General features: G+C 40.5%; 1 protein-coding gene across 3 annotated transcripts in view; it reads right to left on the reverse strand.

Moving 5' to 3' along the window:
• Window positions 1-245: 245 nt before the first annotated feature.
• Window positions 246-20,279, reverse strand: part of Nt5c3a (5'-nucleotidase, cytosolic IIIA) — a 43,011-nt gene continuing 22,977 nt past the window's right edge. For 2 of the 3 annotated variants that reach the window (NM_001107862.2, XM_006236550.5), the window contains exons 2-10: window positions 19,536-19,590; window positions 11,055-11,153; window positions 9,802-9,871; window positions 7,875-7,921; window positions 6,710-6,795; window positions 5,205-5,294; window positions 2,814-2,976; window positions 1,520-1,720; window positions 246-894 (exon numbers count right to left, since the gene is read on the reverse strand). In NM_001107862.2, coding sequence (NP_001101332.1) covers window positions 793-894; window positions 1,520-1,720; window positions 2,814-2,976; window positions 5,205-5,294; window positions 6,710-6,795; window positions 7,875-7,921; window positions 9,802-9,871; window positions 11,055-11,153; window positions 19,536-19,571 — 894 coding nt within the window. In that variant the 5' untranslated portion in view covers window positions 19,572-19,590 and the 3' untranslated portion in view covers window positions 246-792. The remainder of the gene's footprint in view (window positions 895-1,519; window positions 1,721-2,813; window positions 2,977-5,204; window positions 5,295-6,709; window positions 6,796-7,874; window positions 7,922-9,801; window positions 9,872-11,054; window positions 11,154-19,535; window positions 19,591-20,279) is intronic. The other variant, NM_001398841.1, reaches the window with a different exon arrangement.

Genomic DNA, 20,279 nt, shown 5'->3' on the forward strand with positions numbered 1-20,279 from the left:
ATCCTTAGTATTCTTAAAGGACGAATTAAATTTTTGCTGCAATATCTTTTTATGCTTAGACATGTATTTTGATAGTAGGATTAATGTAAAAATGCGCACTCTATGGTTTTTGCTTTCGCTCCTTGGTCCCATGTAGCCCAGGCTGGTCTGACTTGAGGCTGACCTTAAATTCTTGACTCTCCTGCACTTTTCTCTCATGTGTTAGGATTACAGACATGTTGCAGAATATGATCTTGACAACAGAATCTTAAAAAAGCTTTCCATTTTGGGTTTATTTTCAGTGCTTCACACAGAGTATTTATAATGTTAATGATGTGGATACCAACAGGTTTTCAGATACAACTTCCTGGAAAATATTTTTTCCAGACAAAATAACCAAATAAAACACAATTTCAGGAGCTGATACGGCCACAGTCCACCCCAATTACGAAGCTAGCAGTGGTTAAAATCAGGACGCCATGTGCCTAGACAGCGTCCTGTGCACCTCCACACTCACCTGGGAGTGCCCGGACACTGCAGAACACCAAACCAAAATTCACTTTGCAAAGGGGAGCTATTCTTTTAATCTTGGCCTTAAGATCATTTTTAATTATTTAAAAAAAATCTGGTGAGTACAGTGACGGAGGCCGGAAGAGGGGCTGCGGTTCACAGGTTCCACACGACTCAAGATCCTTTGTTGGGGGAAAGGGGGAAACCAGGAGCAAGACTGTTTTATAAATAAGAGTCTTTCCTCAAGAGGGACAATGCCTGATTCAGGTGTACCCCTGGGAGAAGTCTTCCACAGTGGCTTGTTTATAATGTCTTCTGTAAAATAGAGTTGACAACCTCCAGTGATTCTTCTTTTACTAAAACAATATCATAAGAGTCCATGTATTTTTCTAAAAGCTCGTCTACCTAATCAACAGAAGAACAAAAATAAAATTAGCATGCAGAGGACAGATAATTTCAATTTTAACCTCATGATGTTAGATTTCTTTATATATAGAATATAAATCTAATTTCATATAGGGTTGAAATGTATAAACATACTCTCAGGTTGTTTTTAAAGAATTATTTTGTTTCTGACTAAGATTGTAATTTTCTCAGACAGGGTCTTACTGTATGAGCTGAGCCTGGCCTTCAACCTTGAGGCCAGACTCCTGCCTCAGCCTCCTGGTCACTGGGTGACAGAGATACATTATCATGTCTAGCTTACTCTCAAACTTATCCTGGACAGGAATTTTTCCACATGGAGATTTTCTCACTAAATGGTTTCTTTCCAGCCCCGTGGGTTCTGAATCTGGGCAACTCTGTATGGGTAGCACTTGGCCATGCATGACACTCATGACTAAGGAGCGCTGCCTACTGCCACTTTGAGAATGCGACCTTCACGTATCACACAGGGCTCTGCTTCCTGTCTTCCCCAATCAATACTGAAGCAGGAGGCTGAAATACCGTCTTACCTGCAACTAATTACAATGTTTCATCTTAATTTAAAAAAAAAAGAAAATTAAATTAAACTACAGCTCTGCACACTTACTCTGTCATTCAGATAACCAATTTTCAGAATGTGTTCGACGTTGGCTACACCATCGGCCATCCTTAAGTCTCCTTGGGAGTCCCCCAGCAGAATGATGTTGCTGTTGTCTTTCAGTTGGCTGAAGTAGTCTGTATTCTTCAGGGCACCATCATGTTTGTTGAATACATGAATTAGCTCTCCTTTGAATCCTTTCAGCACTCCCTATTAAAATATTTTAAGTAAGAGCTTAAGAAAAACCTTATTATATTTATTTATGTTTGTATATGTGTGTGGGTGCCCGTGGCAGGGAATACTTGGAGGGTGAGAGGACCACCTGCAGGAAATGGCCCTCTCCTTCCATCAAGAGGACCCGGGATTAAAATCAAGCTGCCAGGCTTGGTGGGACACACCTGTAGGTACTGAGCCATCTCTCTGGCTTGAAATAATAGGTTTTTACAAATTCTACTTGTTAGGTTTCTTTTATACTTTATGATTCTAAATAGATGTTGCTATTTATCATGTCTTTGACTTGATCTCAAAACGCAGAAGTCTGTCACACACATGAAAGGGAGGACAGACTTCAAGACAACATATGCTCCACTCACCACATTAAATGGCAAAACGCAGCTAGTCAAGAATTCAGTTTCACTTTTCATTTTTGTTCCTAGCCAAAGGATTCCATTTGATGTCTTTTAATGTTGGGGTTCTTATTTTATTTTGTTTGAGTCTATATAACCAAGACTTTGAGTTCACAATTCTATCCCTCAGCTGAATGCGGGGCTTATATGCATTTTCTATCAGACCCAGAAAAATTTAAAATATACTTGTCCAGAAAATGCCAGTATTATTCACTTCTTCTTCCCCATTTATGATGTACTCTTCAGAGCTGCACTGTTGAGTTATTGTCACATAAGTTTTGTGAAACGTTTTTCTTTTCTTGTTTTTGGAGATAAGGTTTCTCTGTGAGCCCTGGCTGTCTTAGAACTAGCTCTGTAAACCAGGCTGGGAAACTCTTGCCTGCCTCTGCTTCCTGACTGCTGGGATTGAATGTGTGTGTCATCGATACCTGCCAAGTTTTCTAAGTTTTAATATTAACATAACTTTTTGGTGAATTTTAATTATAACTCACTAACTTGTTGGTAAAACCTTAAGGGCATAAAATACAAATAAAATATAACACTGAGAAATATAACACACGAGTCCCATTAATAGCCTATCAGCAACATATACTTGTTATTAGTAAAGAACATGTGTGCTTACAGTTAGAATATTTTAGATTGGATAGTAGCTCTGAGGAATGATTTTATGTTCTTACATTTTCATCAAAATCCATGAAGTTAGACACTACTTTGACGTTTGAGTGATAAACTCCAGCCTGCCGGATAACTTCTTCAAGTACGTCACCGATACCAGCCGAAAATATGAACACAGGGATACCGTGCTGTTGAAGTTTACCGAAGAAATTCTCATATCCTTCCCTGCAATTGGAAGCACAGTGTGTTTATGAGGAGGATTTCTATCTTTTTCACCCAGAAGGTATAAAGCAAAGTATTTCTACCTGATTCTACATATCACATTCTCATTCCAAAACAATCACCGAGCCGACAGTTGACTCTCTACCTTGCTACTAATCCTAGCAGTACAAGTTAGGTGTTTTTAGATTTATACTGAGCATGGATAAAAGCCTACAATTTACACCATTTAAAAGCAAGGGTCAAACCATACTTGAAAAGCCACTAGGGTGCTCTGATCTTCCAGCAGGAGAGAGAGCAGCAAAACTGAGCTATAGTCTCTTTCATCAGCCACTGGTCCTGTTCACAACCTTGTATTTGTGTACACACACACACCACTGTATCTGTTCACTCATCCCCACCATCCTTTCTTCTCTGCATAGCTGCCTTCCTCTCACCAAACATCCGTCTTCATACAACACATACACAGATAGACTTAGATGAGAGCAAATCCGTAGTATCCACCCCCACCCCTTACCGTCTCCTGTTCTTTCCCCCCATCCCCTGTGTTTATATTCTCTGTCCCTCTATGTTCTTATCAAATGTATACTATAAATACATGTATACTTTAGGCTACATATCCTGTATATAAGAGAAAATGTGATTCTTGTCTAATTCTGGTTTATTTTTATTAACATAATTATCTTTTTTTTTAAATATATTTATTTATTTTATGTATGTGAGTACACTGTAGCTTCAGACACACCAGAAGAGGGCATCAGGTTTCATTACAGATGGTTGTGAGCCACCAGGTGGTTGCTGGGATTTGAACTCAGGACCTCTGGAAGAGCAGCCAGTGCTCTTAACCGCTGAGCCATCTCTCCAGTCCCAACATAATTATCTTTAAATCCACCCATTTTCCTAAAAATGACACAAACTCATTCTTGTTCATAAAACCTTAAAATCTACGTCCTTACTCTTTTGACAATAGAATCATTTCTTCTTTAATCATAATCCTTTTATGATTACGGTAAAGTGTAACGTGATTATGTGAGTGGGGGTAGTTTAGTGGCAGAGCAATTGCCCAACATGTGGAAGGCCCCAGGTTCAATCCCCAGCACAGAGGGTAGGAAAAACATAGTTGCCAAACAAGTTGGAAAAAAAATTATTGAAAGTAAGCCTGATCACACAATTATAGTCCATATTGTAAATGTTCTCTCTCCTCTCCCCCATACCCCCTCTCTCTGTGTGTATAGTACTCGCTATGTAGACTTGGTTGGTCTTCAGCTGGCTGTGATTTCCCCCACCTCTGCCTCCTGAATTCTGTAATCACAGGTTTTGACACTGTCAAATCCTTGCAATTACTTTACTTATATATTAAAATATGTTCCTGTAAAATTTCAAAGCATGAGAATTTCAAAATTAGATTCACTTAAATTTAGAAACAATTCCTAGTTCAAACCTTTATAGCTTATAAATATTTCCTTTAAATTTCAGATCTTTCAAAACTCTTTTCCTACAGAACCTGAAAATCATATTGGTTATGTAAGTCTGTACATTATTCTTAAAATTTAAAAACAATTGGAGAAAAGAAATACAAACCATCACTTACATCTTCCAGTGCACTTACTACCCATAGCAAATCTAACTGGACGAAACTCTTTTTGGATAGGGTTTCCTGTATTCCAAGCTGGCCTCGGACATCTATTTCATTCAGGATCCTCCTGCCTCGACTCTCAAATGCTGGGACTTGAGGTATGCACCACCATGCCCAGGTTTTAAAAAAAAATGTTTTTAAATTTTATTTTATGTGTATGGTGTTTTGCCCACATGTACTCGATGTGTTCCTGCTGCCCAGGGAGTCTTGGGTTCCCTGGAACTGGAGTTACAGACTGCAGTGAGCTGACATGTAAGTGCTGGGAATCAAACTCTGGTCCTCTCCCAGAGCAGCAAGAGCTCTTAACTGCTGGGCCACTTCTCCAGCCCCCTCAATGCCGGTTTTATTCAGTGCTCAGATCAAGCAAAGAGCTGTGGGCATTGCTGGACAAGCACTGTGCCAGCAGAGCGACACCCTGAACCCTAACAGTTCTCACTTCAGAGCTTTTCCTTATTGCAGCATTATTTTGTGACACTGATACATCTTGTGTTAAGGAATAATGCAATACCTTATTTTTCATTAAAGCACATAATTTAATATATACAGTAGCAGTTAATTCTGTCGACAACGGAAATAACAAAACACAGGAGAGACTTACTTGAGCATGACATCAGAGTCAGCCACAATCTCTTTAAGTTTAGCTTTTGGTATGCCTTGTTCAATAAGCAAACCATGCGATTTGGTATACCTGGAGTTTACGATCAAAGGAGAGAAGAGAGAGCAGTTAAAATATTAAAACTATTATCTTTATTGCAAATCATTTCTGAGTGAGTGCTGATCCTCACCATGTGGACTTAACTCTTTGAGATGGAGGAGCTTAAAATGTGTGATGGTGTTCTTGCCCAGTGTCCCAGATCTCAGACTCGGGTTAGCATAAATATGTTGGTAAGGAAGTGTGGAAACAGCTGTAAGCCTTTCGTTCCTCAGCCCACAGATAAGATTCAGTCTAACCTGGGCTGTCGGGCTTCTTCCTCCTTTTAGAAATAAGCTAAGTAATTCTTTACTCACTGAGCAGCTTAAATTTTCATGAAATCTCAAAGTAATGGAATGCTGCTTGGTGAAAAGAAAAATTCTTGGCAGCAGAGTTTCACATATGCTGGCCTGCTCTACTGCTACACACAGAACCACAGCAGCACAGTGGAAGGGGCCTTTAGAACCGAACTCTTTACAGCTATGAAAACTGCCTTCTCCCAGGAGGAACCAGGCCCCTTACCTAATAACTGAACATTCCTGTAGGATTTGAAGTGATACTCCTTCCTTCCGTCAGTTTTCCTCTCCTTTCTTCTCGTGGGACAGCTTACTGTTCTAAAGCCCTATTGGCCTGTACTCACTATGCGAGCTAGGGTAGCCTCAAACCAGAAACAATCCCTCTGCCTCAGCTTTCCAAAAAAACCCAGATTGTCTCTGTGATGAGAGCTTATTCCATCTGCAGATAAAAGTAACGGCAAAACTGCCCTTTCCCCACACAGAAATCAATCTTTTTAAGTGTTCCAAAGCTAGCTCCAGTTTTGATTCTACATGTGAACAGAGAAAAATCTCTTTTCAACAGAGATTGACAGTTCCTGTCAATATTCTTGGTCTCTTAACATTTTAAAGTAGATGTTGCTGCTCAAATCAAAGCCATTCTTGGAATGCTTCTCAGTGGATCTGGCTCTGGTTCCTCTATCATTCTGGCAGACTCCTCGGCACCTCTAAGTTTGTCAACGTTTGTCTTGTCCTGGAGTTCCACACAAGCCTCTCACTGTGGTCTACGAGAATGTTGCAGTTTGATGAACACAGCCAACACCACCGGCCCTGTCCTCCCCATTGGGACAGACGCAGCTTGGATTCTAGTTTGTTTCTTTGTACTAAGATCAAGTCTTGTCTAATAAGCTTTAAAATAAGGATGTAGCTTTTAAGACCTATGTGTCAGACTTTTTATTTACCCTTACCACATGCCATCTTAAGGCATATCGCAGGCTGATAACTCATTGCAGTGACTAAGTTTCTCTGTACTCATTACCTGCTTATCTATCTGGACAGTAAAGGAGGAAACAAGACATCAGTTTTAGCTGGGCCACTGTGTCATTAGCACGTCAGTGCTCCTTCTGCTCAGACACTCACCATTCTACCATGTAAGGGAACTTCTCTTCCACGGTGAGAACAGGATCAACCTCAATAGCGTAGTACTGCTCCTTTAGCTGCAGTAACTGGAAAGAACCGAGTGACTTAGTTGGGAGGACATACATTTTTGTCATTTACCTGACTATTACAGAAAACAATGCAGAGAATAAAAAAACAACAGCTTATATGCCACTTTTCAGTAAAAATAAAAATTGGAGACGGTTCGATCTTCATTTACATGTAGTTAGATTCACCAGCAGAAGCCACCTTACTTGCAAGACAGCAATTCAATAACTCTAAGTACTCCTTCAAATGTCATTAGAAAAAGTGTGGTCTTATTTTTCAGGCTCTGTTCTGCTGTGCTGTGTGGTACTGGGGACTGAATGTGAGGCACTGTGCAAGTTAGGCCCTTATGCTCCTGCCCGGCCCAGTTTTTATTTTGGGCCAGGTTCTTTGCTATGGTACCCAGGTGGCCTTGAACATTCAAATCCTTCTGCCTCAGCCTAAGTAGTAAGATTACAGGCCAGAACCACCAGACCTGCAACGTTTAGTCCTAAAATGAACTTGGATGGGCACCATGAGCTGCCCTGTTAAGACAGAGGCAGGCACCCCAGGAACACCCTGATCAGTTGAAGGGAGCAAATCATGAGACCTTTGCCCTCCCAGTTAATGCAAGGAGCCAGTGTTCTAATAACAACTTCTAAAGCTGGCTGTGCTGGCAACGGTTTCACACCGTGTAATCCTAGCACCTGGGAGGTCAAGGAAAGGGGAGCAGGATCTTTAGGTGTTATTCAGCTAGCCAGCCAGTTCAAAGCCAGTCTAGGCTAAATGAGACCGCCATCTTGGAAAGAAAAGGCTAAGATAGAATTCATACAATAGACTTGGTACTTAGCGGATGCTTAGCATGTGCCAGATATGGCCACAAGCACTGAACATTCATTTCACTTCTTTTGAGGTTGGGGGGTAAGTGGAGGACACGTATCACCATCTAGCTAATGCTGGCCCCAAACTTGAAACTGTCTTCCCTCAGGACTCTAGTCTGGAATTTTATGTGTCTGCTATCATGCCCAGCCTCTGATGTTCATTCCTGTCTGAGGGGAAAGAAACTAAATCAGCCGAGGCAATGAAAGGCTTAACTATACACTTGTAATGATTTGATATTTACCTTTCTTCGACATTCATCTGTAACGAGCTTACAGTTGTCAATGATATCTAGAGAGAAGGGTACAATATAGGCATTAAAGAAACTTCTGGTTGATGCTGCCACTAATAAAGACTTTTATCTTTAAGAGTCAAGTCAATTACTTGGTTATTGCAACTTTTGTCCTCAAGGCTGTCATTCAAATGGTGTTCGTTGCTCCAGGAGATAATGGTTTCAGAATCTGAGATTTAGAACTTCTTCACATATACCACTTAACTAAATAGTTCAGTATCTTCAAACAATCAATTGTATACTATTTCCCTTTTCATCTTCCTTTTTAGTAAACAGTAGTAACAAATACAGCTCGAAGTTTATAATTTTCTTTTTCTTCCTATTTTGAGACATGTGTGTGGGTTGGTTTATGTTAATGTAATACAAACTACAGTCACCTGGGAACAGAGAACTTCAACTGAAGAACTGTATCCAACACACTGGCCTAGGGCAGTTTGCTTGATTAATAATCGATGTGAGAAGGCCCAGCCCACTGTGGGTGAGTCTACCCGAATGTGGTCCTGGGTAGTATAAGAAAGCAAGGTGAGCAAGCCAGTACACCTTCATGGTCTGCCTCATGGCCTTGGCTTCCCTCCATCATGGGTTGTAACAGGAAAGACAAACAAACCTGTTCTCTACCCAAGTTGGTTTTGATCTCTGTTTTAGAAAGAACAGACACCAAACTTAGACATAAGGTCTCATGTAACCAGGCTGATTTTAAATTTAGGATCCTTCTGCCTTCACTGCCCCACTGCGCAGGATTATAGGCACGAGCCAACTATACCCAGTTTATGCCATCTTAGAGACCGAACCCAGGACGTCATGTATGCAAGGCAACTGAAATACATGTACCCCAGCCATGAAAGATACCATTTTCTAAAGAATGGTACTTCATGTGAAAATTTGGAAAAGTTATAACTACTAGTATTTTAGTATATTTCTTCTCAAAGTATTACTTATTATTAATGAACTACGGCAAAATGAGCTCAAGTCAAATCCAGTTCTTTTCATTTCCTGTTTTCCTCTGCATTTTCCATATAATTAAAACTCCATAGGTACCATTCACAATGGTTGTACAGTTTCTGGTATGTGGATGGGATAGAATTTTAATTGCCTTCCAAGATGTTGTCATTTAATTTAATTTTGTGTTGTCAGAAATCAGTGTCTGGGCTTTACACATGCTAGGCCAGTGCCCTACTACTGAGCTTCGTCCTTGACCCAGAGTGTGTCAGCCGGTTTTCTGTCAACTCCAACACAAGCTGGGGTCACCTGGGCAGAAGGAACTGGGCAGAAAATGCCTCCATCAGACTGGGCTGTGGGCCATTTCTTGACTGATGTGGAGGGGGCTGGCTCATTGTGGGTGTTCCACCTAGCTTGCGTTGAGAAAGCAGGTTGAGCAAATCTTAGAGGAACAAGATAGAAAGCAGCATTCCTCCATGGTCTCTGCATGAGTTCCTGCTTGACCTCTTGTCTTTGGCTTCCCTCTATGATGGACTGCAACTGCAAGCAAAATAAACCCTTTCCTCCCCAGTCTACTTCTGGTCAGTGTTTACAACAGCAATAGAAATCTAACTAATAAACAACATTTGATAAGTGTTAGTTTTTGGGGAGGGGGGAGGTGTTATCCCCAAATTAAAACCTTTCAAGTATTTCTTGAGTGATAAAGACTATAAACAGTGAGAAATATTTAGGAGTCTTCATCCATTCTCTCTTCTTCCAAAACCATATATATAAATAACCACATAGGATGAGTAAAAACCAATCCTCAAAACATACAAGAAGAAGCAAGTTTCTTCCCTTTCAATATCAAAAAGAGAAAAGTATACCAAAACCCCCAGTCGCTTCACTGATAAACATTAATGATTACATTCATTTACTTGTGTAGTATTATCACACTTACTATGACATGTTGGGCATCTTTTCCCATTGTAGGAGAACCTACTTAGAGTCATATCAAAGTCGGTTATTATCTGCAAGAAAAAGGAGAAGGCAAAATTGTAAACAAGTCCACCACAATCTCACTACGCTAAGCAAATACAGGACCTGGAGCCTTTCAACTGAGGAGCACTCCCTTTAATCACAGCGCTAGGGAGATGGAGGCAAGTGGACCTCTAAGTTTGAGGACTGCTTGGTCCACAAAGTGAGTTCCAGTTCAGCCAGGGCTGTTCTACTGAGACAACAAAAACAAACACACAAAATATCTGTGTGTGTCAATGTGAGCACACCATGCTCTGGTAGGTGTGGGCCAGGGGACAACGAGTTGGTTCTTGCCTTCCACCTTATTGAGGCAGGGTCGCAGTTGTTTCTGCTACCCTGCTCTGGATATGCGATAGATAATAAATTAGCTTTTAGGCAGTTAAAAGAGCAAAGGAATTCTTAAAGTTGGAATAAATAACTTCTTCAGTTCCTTCATTTAGTGTCTGTAAGTCTGTACTTAAAGAAGAATAAGCTTAAGCCTGGGATGGCGCCTGTGGTGATCCCAACACTTGGAAGTCGGAAGCAAACCATAAAAATCCCAGACCAACAGCGAGAGGAACACACAAAAGTCAACTATGCCTCAGAGAGTTACACTTTAATTTGATGATGACCCAGTTGATTAACATATAGAGTAACTTGAAACTGTATTCTTTTTACTATGGCTCCTGAAACGGTTTAACATCTGTTTATAGTATTAGTTATCTTAGAACTTAATACAGACAAACAGACCCTCTATTACTAAGATTTTATCAAAGCAGGAGATTAATGAGCAAGCTTTCCCCTGCAGTTGTTAGGTGCTGGCTGGACCCACAGTTTCATTTACCCTGCAGTGCCCTATCAGTAACCCCAGACAGATGCGTCTACTTCAACTTTTCTTTTCAGTTGGCTTACATTTTGTCATACAATATCTTTTGGTCATAATCTTCCCCACATCCCATGTCTTAGCTCTCTTTCTCTCCACACAAACAAAGCAAAGAAACGAAAAAGACAAAAAAGTACCAAACCAAACCCAAACCATGGAGTTTGTCTTGTGTTGCCAAAGCTCCCGAGTAGGAAGTCTGCCCTGGAGTGTGGCTGACAGAGCCAGCATCCCTCCACTGCTGAGAACTGACTTTTCTTTTCCCAGCAGCTATTACTTCCAAATCAGCTTCAATGTTTAAAAAAGCTTAAACTCACCTGAAGTTTGGCAGCGCCTCCTTTAATGAGACCACAGATAATTTCTTCTACTCTCGTTGGGTTCTTGATACGAACTGAGCTTTTCTGAAATTCTGGCATCTAAAAAGGTGAATAGAAATGAATTAGTTTTACTTATTTTCCCTAGTTCCTGCGACATCAAGAAACTTGTATTAGAAAGTATAAAAATGCTGAGCTGTTATTGTAAAAATGCAGATCACCATATCAACCTACCATTTATATATGCAAAAATTTAAAAGACGTAACTAGTTTCCAAATAGAAAATTAACATAAAACTATGTTGTATGGCAGTACAAATCTGTAATGCACCTTGGAAGCTAAGGCAGGAGGATCTTTTTTTAAAAATTTTTTTATTTGATATATTTCTTTACTTACATTTCAAATGTTATTCCCCTTCCCGGTTTCCTGTCCATAATCTCCAATCCCTCCTCTCCCCCATACAGGTATTCCCCCATGCATCCCCCTTACCCCCGCCCCCCCATATTCCCCTGCACTAGGTGTCCAACCTTGCCAGGACCAAGGGCTTCCCCTTCTACTGGTGCCCCAACAAGGCTATTCTCTGCTACATATGCAGTTGGAGCTCTGGGTCAGTCCATGTCTAGTCTTTTGGTAGTGGTTTAGTCCCTGGGAGCTCTGGTTGGTTGGCATTGTTGGTTTTTATGGGGTGGGCAGGAGCTGAGTTTAAGAATACTTCGGAGTATACAGCAAGAGCAAATCTTATACAAAGCAAACCTAACAAAAGAAAAAACCTTACATTTATGGTTTAATGTTTACAGTTACTTTATAAGAAAGTATAATTTTCTTATATAAATATACAGGTAATATGCTTCCCAAACTCTATAGAGCATAAAAAACTGTTATCATTAGTTAAAACTGTCCAGAATCCTAGAAAAATTTGAATTTAATAGTTATTTCTTCTAAGGAATCTTTTGCTTACGATTTAATTTGTCTGTGGTTGTGCTTGCCTTTAACCCCGTTACCTGGGAGGCATATCTCTGAGTTTAAGGCTAGTGTGGTCTACATAGCAGTTTCAAGACAGACTTTGTCTTAGAAAACAAAATGAAAAAAAAAAAAAAAAACAAAAACAAAAAAACCAACCACACCTACCTACTTAGCAGGTGGAGGCAGGAGGATCACTTGAACACAGATGTTTGAGGCCAGCCTTGACAACAGAGATTGGTCTCAGTTTTAAAAATTAATTAAAACTTAAAAATTAAGTATTTGAAAGTATGTGAAATGCAAATAGATTATATGCAAACAGCATGTCATACTAAGTGAGATAAACATATTTTGGATAGTTTTCTATCAACTTGACACAAGCTAAAGTCACCTGAGAGGAGGGAGCTTCACTTAAGAAAACGAGTCCATAAGGTTGAGCTGATAGACTGTAGAGCACTTTCTTAATTAGTGATTGATGTGGGAGAGCCTGGCCCTTGTGGGTGGGCTGGTGATCCTGGGTTCTGTAAAAATGGAGGCTAAGCAAGCCAGGGGGAATAAGCCCATAAGCATCACCCCTACAGGACTTCTGCATCAGCTCCTGCTCCAGGCTCCTGCCCTGTTTGAATTCCTGCCCTCGGTGCTTTTGATGAACTGGTTTATGGACTCGTGAGCCAAAGAAACCCTTTCTAGGTCATGGTGTTTCATCATAGCAACAGCAACCCCAACTAAAACAAGGAACAAGGATTGAGGATTATAACAGAGATTGCCTTTTATTCATATTGACAGTTTAAAATATTTCTAGGCAGAAAAATATTACATAACTATTCCTTATAAGGTATTCTACAGATAATTAAAATATCTCTAAAATTTGAAAAGTTACTTTAAGATAACTGATTCTTCTCTGTGTGTTACATCCTAAATAATTTACTAATTGTTCTTAGCCTAACAACATTTTTTTTAAGGTAAAATAAATAGTAGAAAGTATCCGTTGTTTACAGAGATTACAGGGTTTGTTCAACAATTTTATAGTAGTTGCCATTTTTTGTTTGAACCTCATCACAAGTTGAAGGGAACTGAAAGAGGAGGACAAGTTGCTTACACAGCAGTGTCTTGGACAAGTGGCTGAGGAAACCATGGTCATTTCGCATTATGATATATAGCAATAGCAGAAGGGTCCTTAGAAGAACCTTCTACCACAGCAGTCATATTCTCTGAGACTCTGTTCTGATCCACAGCAAACAAGCAGTTACGTTATGATTCTGCCTAGTGCATAGTGGAAGCCCAGACTTCTCTACAGTGCTGTCACCAATACTAACATAGTCCATGAAGCACTAGACTCAGGGTTTTATTTCGAGAGAATTTATCAGGTCCCATGTTGTTCCTCCATATACACTAGAGTTAAAAAGGCAACAACAAAACCCAAAAATCAAAAGTTCAGAACATTTTGCAAAGACTGGAAGACAATAGAAGTATACAGGGAAGGGCAAAACATTCCAACACTGTCATGAAATACCTACATTTATTTGTTTTCTCTTTCTTGGGGGGTGGGGATGCTGAGAATCAGGTCCCGAGTACACAAGCTCTACTTTCTCTACAGCCTTTACACACCTAGCTTTGAAAGCCACATCTTTTTTTTTTTTTTATTTTTAAAAAAAATTTTTTTTATCAACTTGAGTATTTCTTATTTACATTTCGAGTGTATTCCCTTTCCCGGTTTCCGGGCCCAAATCCCCCAACCCCTCCCCTTCTTTATGCATGTTCCCCTCCCCATCCTCCCCTCATTGCCACCCTCCCCACAACAATCACGATCACTGGGGGTTTGGTCTTGGCAGGACCAAGGGCTTCCCCTTCCACTGGTGCTCTTACTAGGATATTCATTGCTACCTATGAGGTCAGAGTCCAGGGTCAGTCCATGTATAGTCTTTGGGTAGTGGCTTAGTCCCTGGAAGCTCTGGTTGCTTGGCATTGTTGTTCATATGGGGTCTCGAGCCCCTTCAAGCTCTTCCAGTTCTTTCTCTGATTCCTTCAACGGGGGTCCTATTCTCAGTTCAGTGGTTTGCTGCTGGCATTCGCCTCTGTATTTGCTGTATTCTGGCTGTGTCTCTCAGGAGAGATCTACATCCGGCTCCTGTCGGCCTGCACTTCTTTGCTTCATCCATCTTGTCTAATTGGATGGCTGTATATGTGTGGGCCACATGTGGGGCAGGCTCTCAATGGGTGTTCCTTCAGTCTCTGTTTTAATCTTTGCCTCTCTATTCCCTGCCAAGGGTATTCTTGTTCCCCTTTTAAAGAAGGAGTGAAGCATTCACATTTTGATCATCCGTCTTGAGTTTCATGTGTTCTAGGCATCTAGGGTAATTCAAGCATTTGGGCTAATAGCCGCTTATCAATGAGTGCATACCATGTGTGTTTTTCTGTGATTGGTTTACCTCACTCAGGATGATATTTTCCAGTTCCAACCATTTGCCTATGAATTTCATAAAGTCATTGTTTTTGATAGCTGAGTAATATTCCATTGTGTAGATGTACCACATTTTCTGTGTCCATTCCTCTGTTGAAGGGCATCTGGGTTCTTTCCAGCTTCTGGCTATTATAAATAAGGCTGCTATGAACATAGTGGAGCACATGTCTTTTTTATATGTTGGGGCATCTTTTGGGTATATGCCCAAGAGAGGTATAGCTGGATCCTCAGGCAGTTCAATGTCCAATTTTCTGAGGAACCTCCAGACTGATTTCCAGAATGGTTGTACCAGTCTGCAATCCCACCAACAATGGAGGAGTGTTCCTCTTTCTCCGCATCCTCGCCAGCATCTGCTGTCATCTGAGTTTTTGATCTTAGCCATTCTCACTGGCGTGAGGTGAAATCTCAGGGTTGTTTTGATTTGCATTTCCCTTATGACTAAAGATGTTGAACATTTCTTTAGGTGTTTCTCAGCCATTCGGCATTCCTCAGCTGTGAATTCTTTGTTTAGCTCTGAGCCCCATTTTTTAATAGGGTTATTTGTCTCCCTGCGGTCTAACTTCTTGAGTTCTTTGTATATTTTGGATATAAGGCCTCTATCTGTTGTAGGATTGGTAAAGATCTTTTCCCAATCTGTTGGTTGACGTTTTGTCCTAACCACAGTGTCCTTTGCCTTACAGAAGCTTTGCAGTTTTATGAGATCCCATTTGTCGATTCTTGATCTTAGGGCATAAGCCATTGGTGTTTTGTTCAGGAATTTTTTTCCAGTGCCCATGTCTTCCAGATGCTTCCCTAGTTTTTCTTCTATTAGTTTGAGTGTATCTGGTTTGATGTGGCGGTCCTTGATCCACTTGGACCTAAGCTTTGTACAGGGTGATAAGCATGGATCAATCTGCATTCTTCTACATGTTGACCTCCAGTTGAACCAGCACCATTTGCTGAAAATGCTGTCTTTTTTCCATTTGATGGTTTTGGCTCCTTTGTCAAAAATCAAGTGCCCATAGGTGTGTGGGTTCATTTCTGGGTCTTCAATTCTGTTCCATTGGTCTATCTGTCTGTCTCTGTACCAATACCATGCAGTTTTTATCACTATTGCTCTGTAATATTGCTTGAGTTCAGGGATAGTGATTCCCCCTGAAGTCCTTTTATTGTTGAGGATAGTTTTAGCTATCCTGGGTTTTTTGTTATTCCAGATGAATTTGCAAATTCTTCTGTCTAACTCTTTGAAGAATTGGATTGGTATTGTGATGGGGATTGCATTGAATCTGTAGATCGCTTTTGGTAAAATGGCCATTTTTACTATATTAATCCTGCTAATCCATGAGCATGGGAGATCTTTCCATCTTCTGAGGTCTTCTTCAATTTCTTTCTTCAGAGTCTTAAAGTTCTTATTGTACAGATCTTTTACTTGCTTGAAGTCACACTGAGGTACTTTATATTATTTGGATCTATTATGAAGGGTGTCGTTTCCCTAATTTCTTTCTCGGCTTGTGAAAGCCACATCTTAAAAGAAGAATGAGATCACCTGCAATGTATTGCACCCTACCACTGTGATCCTTTTAACCCGACTTTAAGATCCCCCAAAGCTCCCAGGGACTAAACCACCAACCAAAAAGTACACATGGGGGTGGACTCATGGCTCCAGCTGCATATGTAGCAGAGGATGGCCTTATCTGGCATCAGTGGGAGGGGAAGCCCTTGGTCCTGTGGAGGCTGGATGGCCAGGGTAGGGGAATGTTAGGGTGTTGAGGCAGGTGTGGGCGGGTGGGTAGGGGAGCATCCTCATTGAGACGGGGGGAGGGATAGTGGATGGGGTTTGTGGAGGGAAAACTGGGAAGGGGGATAACATTTGAAAAGTCATTAAATAAAATAACCAATAAAAAAGAAAAGAAAAAAAAGTTTTAAGAAGGGGAGAGGGAGATGGCTCCATCTATAAAGTACTTGCTGCACTGTATAAGTTGGGATCACTGGGCTTGCTCATTAGCAAACCTAGCAGAATCAATCAGCTTTAGATTCAGTGAGAGACCTTAGATCAAAATGAGAAGTGGGGAGCAATAGAAGGTGGTACCCAATGTTGACCTCTGGCCTGCACTCATGGATATACAAAGACCACATCCCCAAGCCTCAACGGATCAAGAATTTTACAATAGATTTAAAGGTTACTGAACTATATTTAACGATATTTTTCAGTAGATAAGACAAGAATTAACTGGCTTATTTCTTTCTCTTCATTCCCCCTTACATTTACAGGATGTATTGTGTGTCTACTCTGTGATACGCACGCCTGCTAGAGACTAGAACATGAGGAGGACCGACACCTCCATGCTGATATTAAGGAACACCGCTGCTCGGGGGGCTTCTGTAGCTCCCTTACAAAACGTTTATCTGGGAAGAGCACAGACTTGATTCACTAACTAAACCCATTGCAACTGGTGAAATGGCTCAGTGGCTAAGAAGGCCTGCTGCTCTTGCATTGGCCTGTGTTTGGATCCCGGCAGCCATGTTGGATGGCTCACAACTGTTTTAACTCCTATCCAAGTGTTTTAACCCTCTCTGCATTAACACTCACATGCAAGTACCCCTCCTCTCGCTCAGACATAAACAATTAATAATGAAAAATAACATTAAAAACCGAACTCATTATAGTGAAGATAAAGGATTATGTCACCGTAATATTTTCACCAAGGCAATGGAGCATTTTATTTCATACTGAATAAAATACCTTTCCTCAAGCAAGCCATACTCCCAAGGTTCAGCTAACAAAAACAGCACTTGTGTATGGTGGTGCATACCTTTAACCCTACAGCACTTGGAAAGAGAGGCAGGCAGATCTCTGAGTTCAAGGTTAACCTGGTCTACAGACCAAATTCCAGGACAGTCAGGGTTAAACAAACAAACAAACAAACAAACAAACAAACAAAAAAAGCAAAACCAAAAAACCCCAACACTGAACAAAAAGAATATTAACTAAGACCACTTGGTGGTGCCCATCAAATGCCCTGATTCTAATCAGGTCTTCACCTACATTTTACATTTGGTATCTTATAAAGCACTTTTCTATTTTTAAATCATCAATTATGTGAATTATTACCCTCTTATTTATTTTCAGTAATAAGCAAATTGAGAACTCAAATAGCTTCAGAAGTTTCAGACTAGTATGAGACCATCTTTTTATTAATTATTACACATCAAAGAGAACCAGTGACTGGGATATCATCATTGCCTGTGCCTCTGAGAATACACAACCATTCATTACAAGTCAATAAGCATGGGACACTCAAGTGGGTCTGGAGGAACAGAGTGGCTACAACAGGGAAACAGCTGGCACATGCTCCCACTAGAGAACACTGAAGGGTAGATGATGCAGGTGTAAGAAATAAATACAGGAGAGTAGCTGTGGCTCATGGGTAGAATACCAGCCTAACATGTATAAAACCTTAGGTTCAATCCCAGCCAAAAAAGAGAGGAGGAGATACAGATACACAAAATGACTTACAGATATACCATACTCTTCAGCTGAGACATACAACAGTTTAAACTGATGTCTATAAATTAAATATCAGAGTTCACTAAAATGTATATTTTTATGGTCATATATACTAGTTAAATAAAGAATAAAAGGATATTCATTTTCTTTTTATATTCTTTTAAAGAGAAGAATTTTGCTGTGTAGAGCTGGCTGGCCTGGCATACCCTGTGTAGTTTACGCTGACCCTGCCCTTGTAGGAACTCTCCAGTGTCAGCCTTCTGAATACTGGGATTGCAGGTATATGGGACCACACCTGGCTCCAAGGAGTTTGATTATAGGGAATATGGAAAGTTATGGTATCCTCCTCCCCCCCCAAAAAATGTTCACAGAAGACATGCTCCTTCTACGGCTGCAGTACCACTATGTAGAGAAGAGAGCTGCTTCCAGGGTGCTATCAAGAACTTCATATAGCTTTTGTCACACATAAAGTTGTTAGTTTCCACTGTTTCTTTACATAATATTTTTTATGTAATAGTCTCATGTAGTCCAGTTGGCTTTATGCTAATTATGTAGCCGAGGATGACCCTAAACTCCTAATTTACCTGTTCCCACCACCTCCCCAGCACTGAGAGTACAAGCAGGGACTACCACATCTGGGTGTTATGTAGTGCTGGGGACTGAACTGAGAGCTTCCTACCTGTTACATAAGCACTCTAATGATAGCCCCACCCATTTGGATGCACCCATTTTTCCATAAATTCCTGACCCGCCTGCCTCTTGATCCCAATGACTGCCTCCCTCTCGACTTCCCTCTCTCTAGTCTAGTGTGTGTGTGTGTAGGTTAGAGGGCAAGTTTTAAGAGTCAGTTCTTTCTTTCCACTACATAGGTCCCAGGGATTGAACTCAAGTACCATGTTTGGTGGCAAAAGCCCTATTCCTCTGAGCCCTTTGAATGCCAGTATTTTAAAACAGTTAAATATTTCATTCTAAATAGCTTGAATATAAGAGTGCCAAGGAATACAGAAAAGAATGGTAATCTGGGAGAAGTAAAGTATGCCCTCAGGAGATAGAAGCAGAATCAGGAGCTCAAGTATCATCAGCTACAAAGTGAGTTCAACCAGCCTGGGCTACATGAGACCCTGCCTCAAAACCCCAAACCAAAACCAAACATACAAACAAAAAACCAAGGAATAAGGTGTATGCATTGCTAGGTGGCATGGTGGTACATACTTGTAATCTCGGCATCTCATTAGACATACAGGAGGATAGTGAGATATGTATCCTGAGATACAGACATAGTGAGACACTATCTTCAAACAAAGTAAACACAAACCAAAACACAACAACAAAAATCTCTCCAGAGCACTGCCACCATTTTATGCTAAGAAGAACTACAAACTATATTACATTTTAAGCAAAAATGCTTTCTGTATTTGCAGGTCACTCAGTAAGTGCTTGAGATTTTACTCTGTGTGCCGAGCATCACGGGGAAAGTCCTATGTAAAATTCCAGTCCTGCTATTATCTATTTCAAGAGAGAAGAGTGGAGAAGATTCACCGTTTACAGGTGGAGCTGACAGTGTTTGCATACCCACCATTTCCAAACGGACAGCAGACTCCTGATTAGTCATTTCGTGCTTATCCAATCTTCTGGATTTTCCCAGGTGATGTCACAGCAAGAGAGAGGGGAAAAAAGGACACGTGACACACTTACATTTGAGGTTCCTAATGTATGCTAATGATATAGGAATATGGTATTTTAGTATGATTTAAATACCAAGGAATTGTAGACTTCACACCCAGCATAGGATTTCCTCTCTTAAGCAGAGTTTTAGGATGAAAATATTGTATCAAGAGTTGGACACTGGGGATTTAGCTCAGTGGTAGAGCACTTGCCTAGCAAGCGCAAGGCCCTGGGTTCGGTCCTCAGCTCCAAAAAAACCCCAAAAAACAAAAAACCAAACAAATAAAAAAAAAAAGAGTTGGACACTCTCTTCGAAGAACCAAACTAGTATTAATAAGCTTGATTAAAGAGGTAAACTAGTATTAACAAGCTTGATTAAAGAGGTAAACTAGTATTAATAAGCTTGATTAAAGAGGTAAACTAGTATTAACAAGCTTGATTAAAGAGGTAAAGTGGACATACATTTGGGTCTCACTACGTAGTTCAGGCTTGCATGAATTTTATATCCCTAAAAAAAAAACTTTATCACTCCAATTTTGTCCTGTAGTGTAAATCTTAGAGGAAATTACTAATTCCTCCATAATAACTTTACTCCAGCTAAGTAAAAATTTAATGAACAAAAACCCTGGAACTTGCTCTGTAGACCAGGTTGTCC

This window comes from Rattus norvegicus, chromosome 4 (genome assembly GCF_036323735.1).
Source record: "Rattus norvegicus strain BN/NHsdMcwi chromosome 4, GRCr8, whole genome shotgun sequence".
Taxonomy (NCBI): Eukaryota; Metazoa; Chordata; class Mammalia; order Rodentia; family Muridae; genus Rattus; species Rattus norvegicus.